Here is a 10,545-nt window from a genome sequence, read left to right on the forward strand (position 1 = left end):
TTTATTCCCATATTGATAGTGGTTAACTCATATAAGGGTGGTTAGGACCAAATACACCACCTAGAAGGTAATTTCCAGTTGCACTATTAAGTTGAAAATATTAGAGGTTTGCAAATCAATTATTTGTATGTATGTATTAGTTGTTCAGCCAATAAGGCATTTCAACTGCCCTCAAGTAAATTTAAAAACTAGTAAGAAAAAAAAACATTTTATGAAAGTCCCCAGTACAGTCTCCACCCCTCAAAGTTCGCAAAAGCTACTTAAGAAGTGATAAATACTCTGAATGTAAACTTGAGCCTGCTTTTACTGAATAACTTGTAATAGTCAATAATATGCAAGTTCAGATTCATAGAGCTATATTTCCAAATTAAAAAGTTTCACAAGAAGTTGACATACATTATGAAAAATGGGTTATTGTTAGAATTCACTCTTCCAGTAAGCTGTTCCAAGTGCCCACAACCCCACAAAAGTTGAACATTTGAGGTAAAGGGGAAAATCGGAGGTAGGGAGGTGAAAGCATAACACACACTACTGGATTTCCAGTGAATAACCAAAACACAATCAGCCCTGTTACATACCTTAATTATATTAGCAGACCAAAAAAAAAAAAAAAAAACGGCTTATAAATTCATCTTTATAAAGTTATATAATTCAGCTTTTTATTTAAAATAAAAACTTTAAGTCAAAATGTTAGGTGCTCAATTGTTTAAATTTACAAAAATTAAATGTCAAAATTACAAAATTAAATAAGTATACATGTATTTAAACAAAACAAAAGTAATTAATTTTTCAGTTATTAAGAAATAATATAAAACACTAATCTGATATAGCATGTAACAAAATAATTTCTAATTGCCAAAAATATAAAAAATATCTAAAAAATGCAAAGGGTTGATTCCTAATAAAGGGAAGCAAATTTTCATGAATTAAGTTCAATGTTTGGAAAGTTTCCCATGAAATAAATTTATTTAGTTTTTACTAAAATTAAACATAATATATGCTAATCTAAGGTAGCATAAATGAAAATAACATCTGATTAGCCAAAATATTTAAATATTTGCAAGATGCAAAAAGATTGAAATTTCAAACACGAGAAGCAATTTTCAGCGAAGTCTGAGTAAGTTCAATGTTGGCATGTTTTCCATAAAATAAATTTATTTATTTTTTACTAAAATTAAACATAAAATATGCTAATCTGAGGTAGCATATGCAAAAATAACATTCAATAACCCAAAATATTTAAATTTTTGCAGGTTGCAAAAAGATTGAAATTTCAAACACAAGAGTAATTTTCCACGAAATCCGAGCAAGTTCAATGCTGTCCAAAATAAATCCTTTGTTAAATATTGAAATTGAGGAACTGATGTGATATACCCCACCCTTGGCGACTTTTTCCTGTTGGCGCCAAGAAAGCGTCGTCAAGAAAACGATGTATGACGACATATGTCATACATCGTTCTTAGCGATGCTTTTTTAGCGCCAACAGGAAAAAATCAGATAAAAAAACATGATCAAAGCACTTCAGAACACAATATATATAAAAACAACATAAAAATAACGTGTCAAAATAACTTCTGATTGTAAAAAACTTCAAAATATTACAAGATGCAAAAGGATTGAAATCCCTAACACGGAAGCAATTCTTCGAGATGTTGAAAATCGAACACATATTCAGAAAATTGCATTGGTGAAATCCTTTTTTAAAAATTTTAAGCACAATCCGATGATTTTTGAAAGAATTGAAGCACTAAGAAACTTTTTCAAGCACTTGAAAATGAACTTCTTTTTCCAGCAGTATTCAAGGTTTTTCAAAAGGGAGTACAAACCCTGATACATATAAAAAGTAAGAAATCATCACAACGAAAAAAAAGACAAAAATTTATTTTGACCTACTTGTTGAAATAATTTGTTAAAACTGATTCTTGATTGTTCATCATTATTTTGTAAACAAAGCAGTAGTTGTTTGACTTGTTTTCAAAAAAAAAAAACAGGAAGAACTGAAGAATGATGAAATTTAAAGTACAATGACAGCTACACCTACTTTGCTTGGGGCAATTTTAAATCTAGAAAAAAAAAAGCTGCGAAAATGGGTGAATGTACTACTTTTTCAAAGATAAAAAGTTGATTAAATGTTTTTCTCAAAACATTTAAGACAAGTTCAATGAACCTTATTCCTGCCAAATTGAAGTGATGATAATGCATACCTTTCCAGGAATGAAACAGCAATAATTCAAGTCTATAAATTTCAAGAACGTCATCCCTAACAATGACAGTCTAGTTTCAACAGCAGTTAGAATATCACAATGCCTTGCTAAATGATGTTTCCGCCTCTCTGATTCACGTCTAGGCAGTTGGGCTTTTACTTTCTTCAAACACTGTGCATGGTATTTCTCAACTTTGTGAAACCCTCTATTCAACACTCTTTGGGACACCGAGTTGAACCTTCGACAAACCTATGAGATACAAAAGTCATTAATATTTCAAAATTTAAAGAGTAGGATATACACAAATTAAGGTATTAACACTTCAATCTATTTTTAGGTCTCTAACAGGGATGCAAGAGAACTTAAGTAAAATTTTCTGAAGCTCGACCCCACTCCCTCTCCCGTAAAAATTCTTCAAATATGCATACAAAAATCATTGAAAAAACGAAAATTTTTTTTTTATTTACTTTTAAATATAATTTTTCACTTTCAGAATGTTGCCAGGCCAAAACTTTCAGAAACAGCAACCCAAAATTTTCGGAAATTTCGGATCACAAACACCCCCTGGTCTCTAATAACCGACTTCATGGACTATCCCTTTACATTCAAGTGATTCTCTTTTCATTTCTGTACCACATTAGAAATGAGAAGGTTCACTTATTTCATGTCTATTCTAGGTTGACCTTTAAAAAATAATCATTAAAAAGATATAAAATTTTTAATGTAACATTGATACTAATCATTTCAGATTCTTTTAAATTTTATCAAAACCTATTTTATGTAATATTCAATTTTATTTTCAAACCAGTTTTTACAGTAAAATAAGAAATTTATTTCTTATTTTATTTTTTATGCACAAAAGTATTTATTCAACTAGTAGTTTTCATATTTTAGTACTAAAATACCGCAGTTCAAGGTTGGGTTTAGGACAGTAATACAAGTGTATTATATTGTCAAAAACTGCCCAAAAGTATGCTAAAGCTAAAGGGGTCTAATCCAATCAATTCATATTTACTGCAATATTTATAATGCTAAGTTTTAATTAATGAATACTTGACAATATTTTTCTCTCAGATATTAATTTAAAAAAATATTTTATTTATGAAAAATTACACTCAATGCAAGTTGTATTGAAAACAACAAAACCATACCCACATATCCTCGCCTCAGGACAACATTAAGACATCTAATACCAGGAATAACAGTAAAATATCCTACTGTTGCTCTGAAGAAACAATATGCAAAAAACATTGATTTTTCCAAGCCAGGAATTGGTTAAGTGCAACATCTGGTATTGGAAAATCAACCCCTCTGACTGACCCTCCCTCCCTCAATGACGGCCTGTATCCCCCCCCCCTCCCAGGACATTTCATTTGTGTTACCCTTATTTATTTTCTTTACCATTTCAAAACAAAACTTCACAATTTCTTCCCTTTTAAATTAGTGATAATTTTCTTAAAAGAAATCATTAAAAAAATCAGTTACATTTGAAGACTTGATAATTGGATCACGTATTTTACACAAAATGCATGATGCTGTAACATTTTATTCAAAGTATTTATATAGCTAAATGTTTCAGTTTCATAACAATAAATTAGAAATTTATTAAAATGCAAAAATGTTTCTAATCCGTTTTTTCAACTGAGAAATTTTTTATTTTACACAAATGCAGGAAAATTATTTGGAGAAAATAAATACACCGTATTTATTAAAAATACAATATCAAGTGTCGAGCACAAAAAAAAAAAAATTACCACTACACAGGTCGGAAGTCATTTGTCTGTAGTGTAGAAGCAAATGTTGTGGACTAAGAATGATTACGCGGATTTTATCAAACACTTAGCAAAGAAAAGAGTCGAAAAGTCGTTCAACTCAAAAATAAAACCTAAGCCTACAGAAATAATTGCTGCTTTTGTTCTTAGCTTGACTTTGAAAATTTAACATAAGAGATAAAATAAAAACAGCATTTGGGGTTATAGAAAATAAAGGTACATTTTTGCTGAACTAAAAAGCATCAATTACCCCCTGCTTCTTAGAAGTACAAAAAATATTTGAGACAAAATCACAACAAACTGAAGAAAGAGCAAAACAATGAAATAGCTTCTACACACATGTATGGTCTAAAAAGGGACAAGATTAAAATGAAAATTCTTACCAATCTACATCGGCTAACTTCATCATAAGAAATAAATGACATAATTTTTTCCAGAACATCATCTGGAACCATCATTAATTTGGTTTTTTTCGGCTTTGGAGCCTTCAATAAATCTTTGTGTTGGTTGGTATCACTCATGTTCGTAAAAAAAATATGTACCTGATGTCACAAAAACAAAGATTGTCAGGTTACTTCAACAATTCCTTAATCACGTTAAATACCCTGAAGTATAAAAACTGTTGATTCAGTATTATATTTTTAATAATTACGCCATTTCAAGAACGTAACGCAGCCATGTATCTTTAAACAATGACATGACATCAGCTCAGCTGTAGACTGTAACATGAGCACGGGAGTTGGGCAACCGAAACACAGAGCACAAACGAGTTTTGAGTCACCCGAATCTTCAATTCGATACACTTCGGCTGGGGTCTGCCACGTTTTGGGCTCCAGGTTAAGAATAACCACGTGGTCTGTGAGTTTACATTTTCAGCGCTAATCTATGGGTAAAGTGGGGCTGTACTGAAAAACACATGTTTTTTTTAGTATAATTAAGGTATTTAGTTAATTCTTTTTTAGAGATATTTATACATCGAAATTATAGCAATTATTTTTGTTTTAGTTGTAAAACATGTCGACCTGTGCGTTTCATATGGAACGTAATTTTATGATTCTGATAAACTTCATTTTAAAATAATTATTAACGAACGCAAGTTTAAATTTTTGATACAAACTGAAAGTACATGATTAAGAGATTGCATCTCTATAGAAAGGTAAGAATGAACTTGAAGATTCTATTTATTTTGAGGCGTTTTCTTGTAATTTTTGTCCCTGAGTTAACTTTTGTCGAATGTTAATGCTCTATAATTTTAGCAGTAAAATAACAAAACAAAACTTTTTCTAATTGTTTATAGAACAGAAGTACTTTTATATTTAAAAAGCCAATTTCTTTTACAATTTTACTCTCAAATGTAGTTAAATGTAGTTTCGAATGTAAAGAATGACAAAAAAAAAAAAGTTGTTAAATGTTGACATTTTTTGTTTTGATAATTCGCAACTCCAACGAACTATTGGGGGCACTGCAGTCACTGTCTAATGGCCGACTTAAAAACTAAAACAAACGCATGTGGTAACGAAGAAAATGCTAAACGTGTTGTGATTTTTGTTCGTATGTATGATTTTTTCGCTTTATTCATTTGAAAAGATTTTTCAAATTCTTTTGGTTATTCTGACCCATATAGAAAGAGATTAGAAACCAAAAAGTATTACGAAAGTAAACAATTAATGCAGAACACACAGTAAGTTGTTCTGAAGCAGCCATTTTCACGATGTTGAATTCGGAATTCATAAATTTTTGGTTCGCTTCGAACGGCATTTTCATTTTGTACCATTTTTTCTATAGATAATTTATTTCTATGACTATATGATTGGATATCCAAAGAAATCATGCATTTAATTCATTCGTCATGGAAATGATTTACCTGATATGCGAAATCTTGTCAAGATACATTATTCTTTCGCACAATTTTAAAACCATAACCCTATATAAACAGATTTTTGGCGAACTTTTATTTTTTATTGTTCAAATTCTTAACGTTCTTTCTGGATTTTTCAATCGGTTCTGCGATAAATATTTTCAAGAAAATTTATTTGCATACTGTCTATTTCAGTAGGATACTGTAGTAACGAAGGTTATTTAAATCATTTATGTGGAATTAGGTTAAGGAAAAGTGTCCAGTCAATGTTGTTAAGTTCGTTTTTTTTCCATCGAATTGAAAAACTGATATTTATTCAAATTCACTCAGAACAAAATAAATAAAATGTGTACTCACAGTTTATATATGGTGGTAGTTTTCTTTTCAGTTGATTGAACATTATTTCTCTTTACTTATCGAATTCTGTAATCTTACTATCATTTTATTCCACTCATGATAAAAATTAAAAATGGTTTAACTAAAAACGCGAAATCTCGCCAAGGCTACTTTGCTCGCACAATACTAAAACTATAACCCTAAACAAATTTGCCGAAACCTTTCAGCTGAGAATAAAAGGAATAAAGTAAATTCTTTCTCGGTTAAGCATTTTTCACTTTTTTCTACGATAATAAATTCAAGAAAATAGTTTGCATACTGTCCATTCCAACTAAATACTGCTGTAAAATATGATTAGTTAAATTAATTTAAGATTAAAAAAAACTCATATTCTTACAAATTCATACAAAACAATAAAAAATTTTACCTGGTATAACGTTATCCAATTTTGTTAATCCAGAGTTTTCTTGTTTACGCTTCCACCATTTAATACTTTTTTGAAAGAAATAAGGAAAACTAACATTATTTTGAGAAGCTCGAGAATACTACTAAGGGACGAATTAATTTCTGTAGCTGAAAGCAAACTAAGACACATCGATCGCGTTATTAAATACTCAGAACAAACTGCCTGTGTTTACGTCAACAGACACACGTGTAACGCAACGTGGCAATGTTTTAGTTCCATCGGCAGTTTTGTAAATCACCGCAAGGTAGCGTATTCGAGCGCTGGAGTTCCGAATAAGTAAAAATATGTGTATAGTTTTGTGCATTTGTACCTTCAAATGCAACCAAGGTACATTCATTTTACTGTATTCTTATTTCAAAAACAATAGTTTCAAATTTTTGTTTAAACATATACCTAACTTTCTGAACTAAGCCCTTACATCACCATGTTACCACATCAAGTTAGGCTATCAAAACATGATCTTTTAAATGTGACAAGGAAAGAAAAATCAAACAAAATTAAATGTTTCTCCTTCAAGCTTAATCTATAATCTAATGTATAAATAAATCATCAAAAATTTTAAAAAAATAAATTAAATAATATACATATATAATATATAATATAAATAAAATAAATATATTATAAATAAAATAAATTTTTATAAAAATATGTCTGATTTTAGGTTCTTTTCTTTAAAAAAAAAATAAATAAAAAAAGCTTGATTTTAGACCCTTTCTTCACCTGACTCTACTGTTTAAATATGCTTTTTTTCTTTTGTCTTGTTCGTTTTCATGTTAGGTTTCAAAGAGATTTTTTTTAATTCCTCACTTCTACCTGCAAAATACCGACAGCCCGGTGTCGTCCTTGTTATTGACTCATCAGTATAGAATTGTCAGTAACTGAGCGGGAGGCAAATATCATCTTATTGAAACAATTCCTCACTCCTGTTTGGCACTCGACTGTATGAATAGTTACAAAAAAGAAATCATTGGTGCTCGGATGTATGATTAGTTAGAGAAACGTGTTATTGAGGAAAAAATATAAGCTTTTCAGCTTTTTATTGGAAGTTCCATCGTCTAACTATTAGAATATAAAAAAGCAACCGGATGAGCTTTTTTTTCTGTAACATTTAAAGTACATGACTTGGAATTCTCGGTGATATAAATTTTTAAAAGAATAAATAATAAAACACAAACAATTTTATTAAAAGTGAGAGTTTTGCTTTCAATGTTATAGAAGCTCATAGACATCCCTATAACTGTGAAAAAAAAAGCAACTGAGAAGGTACGAATATTACTATTAATAGCAGTTGCAACAGAATTCAAAATTTACAATTTATCACTAAGTCTAGTTTCTTCTCTAAGAGCAAAGGCGCACTGCTCTAAATATCGCGAGGATCCCCCCCCCTCAAAAATAAGAGCTCCCTCAAAATACCCGCCCCCAAGTGGGCACCCCTGTTTTCGCACAGTTATAAAAATGTGCGGTAGATCAGTACATTTTCTAATGCAAAATCATGGTCTGCTACTGCGCTTTAGTTTTCTGCTCTGCTCTGGGTATTCAGAAATTCGTCACCGATCGACTGATCTTAGCTTAAGAGTAAAAAAAAGAAAAAAAAAAAAAAACCCATGATATGCTGAGTGTTTTGTTTAGAAAAAAAATTGCATCGAATATCGAATAAAAGTTTTGCTTATGAATTACATTTCAAAGTTTAAAACATCTTATTCACTTCTGCAAGGTTGCCAACGCCCCTAAGTGCAAGGGCACCCCCCTAAATATCGCAAACACCTTCTTCCCAAGCAAGAGCCGCCCCTCTCAAAACGAGAAAAATACCCCTTAAAACGCCCCCCTCCCCCCCAAAAAAAAGACTCAATAGTGCAGTTTGTGCCATTGCCTTCTCCCCCTTTGTGGGAACCCTCTACACTTCTGAAACGGATCATTTTTCTCAGTTTTTTTTCCCCTAAACCTTTCTCCTCAGTCTCAATACAGTCATTTCAGATAAGAGATTTTGTATCCCACTAGATGGCAGCACGAATGAAGGTTTAACGGAGGGCTCCTAAACTCTTTTTTTTATTCCGTGGATCATATTTTTTCTGTTTTTCGAGGAATCATTCGTAGAGGGCTTACTTGGTTGAAACTACAGACTCTGGATGGCATAACCGGCCAGTCGGTATATTACATGTAGTTCTGGGGGGGGGGGGGCTTAGCCCTGGTCTTAGGGGCGATGCATTTTCTGCTCAATACCTAAGCTTTGCCTTCAATTGACGAGTTGTGTCGTACCATTGCTAGAGACTCTCGCTGGTCTGCTAAAATTACTTAAGCTATTGTGCATTCATGAGGAGAAGACACTTCGGCACGCCTTCCCGAAAGCAGAGCTAATTTTAGAGCGGGGGTGATCGCTACCGCTTGCGATTGAGACAACCCTAACTTTGGCGGGCACTTAAATTTGCGAAAATTTCTTTGTGTTCTTTCCTTTCGTTTCTAGCTTCGCGTAATTGTCGTCTACGGGGAATGTTTACCCTTTAAACTGAAAATTTCAGAACCATAAATATTGTATTTGCAAAAAAAAAAAAGGTATTTTGTTTTCCAAATGAAACATTTCTATTAAGGATAGGCTTTCTGAATTTTGAACGATATCCTTTTAAACACTTACGTCCTATATTCGAAATTGCAAGTGCGCTGATAAAAAAAAAAGGGGGGGGGGGGCAGAAAAATTTCATTGCCACACAGACTGTGGCATTGAAATGCTTAAGGGTTGCGTCCTTTTTGAAGACTTAGTACATCTCTCTGCATCTCCCTCTCTCTCTTTTCTTGAGGGGGGGGGGGGGAGATGACTCAGAAGCTCTCAGGGGCTGGGTCTTTGATGCTTCTGTATGGATTGTACAAAATTTCAGATCAATTAGAGTGGATATACAATCAGTAGATCTACAGTAGCAGTAATTTTTAAAAAATGCTGAAAACATTATTCGAACAAAAGTTGTCCCCCCCCCAAACACAAAAAAAAACCTGGTTGAACCAAAGGCGGGGACTGGCCAGTTGTTCCAGAAAAGATTTACATGTGAGAAATAGAAGTAAATGAGAAAAAAAAAATCAATCTGAAATATATTAATGCAATTGATTATTAAAATCAAGATTATTTCTCTATGTATAGCATGAATGTTAATGTTTAGAAATATGTAATAATTTTCGGTGCGTTATAAAAAGTGACTTTGATTGGAATACTGTTTTAAAATTATAGGTTCATCGGTAGGGCCGTTTTAAAAGATGACGAGTACTCCCAGGGCGAGTATTTGCCAGCGCGGGAGGGGGGGGGGGGGCTAATTAACTTCGTTTCTATGAACAGAAGGGGGCAGAAACGAAGTTAGTTATAACACTTCAGTACAACAGTAGCTTAACGTCCACTTGCTATAACGAACGCTTTTATTTGAACCAAAATGTGTGAAGTCACATTTCTTGTAATTCCCTCCTCCCCCCTTGAGACTAACTATCAGAAGTTCATGAAAACCGAACCCTCCCTCCCTACCCCTTTCAAGCGTAACATCATTTGTGAACGGCTCCTTAGATTTGCTCTAAGTGACCAAAATCGCACTAACAATTGTTTTAAGGGAAAAGACCGGCTCCCCCCTCCACCTGGATAGCGCAAGTCACAATATTTTTAAGATCATGTATGTTTTTAACAAAGAATCATTTTGCACTCCGGCAAGGAAAGTGACACAATTCAAAATTTGGAAAACCGCACCGGCTACTGATTTAAATTCTAAATTTAATGCTCTTTCTCGACACAAAAATCTCAAAGTTAGCTCACCTAAATGGTGCGGAGGTGGGGGGGGGGGAGGGGGAACAATGTGCGATACGTTGAACAACTGAATAGGTTGACTGTAGCAACGTTTCTTGCTAAAAATTACGCCTTTTACATTCAGAGTCAAGGACGGA

General features: G+C 32.5%; 1 protein-coding gene across 1 annotated transcript in view; it reads right to left on the reverse strand.

Annotated features, from left to right (window-relative positions):
- The window catches only part of LOC129216252 (F-box only protein 28-like), a 28,890-nt gene extending 24,252 nt beyond the window's left edge, over positions 1-4,638 (reverse strand). The window contains exons 1-2 of the mRNA XM_054850450.1: positions 4,360-4,638; positions 2,205-2,453 (exon numbers count right to left, since the gene is read on the reverse strand). Coding sequence (XP_054706425.1) covers positions 2,205-2,453; positions 4,360-4,497 — 387 coding nt within the window. The 5' untranslated portion in view covers positions 4,498-4,638. The remainder of the gene's footprint in view (positions 1-2,204; positions 2,454-4,359) is intronic.
- Positions 4,639-10,545: the final 5,907 nt, after the last annotated feature.

Source organism: Uloborus diversus, chromosome 2 (assembly GCF_026930045.1).
Source record: "Uloborus diversus isolate 005 chromosome 2, Udiv.v.3.1, whole genome shotgun sequence".
Lineage (NCBI taxonomy): Eukaryota > Metazoa > Arthropoda > Arachnida > Araneae > Uloboridae > Uloborus > Uloborus diversus.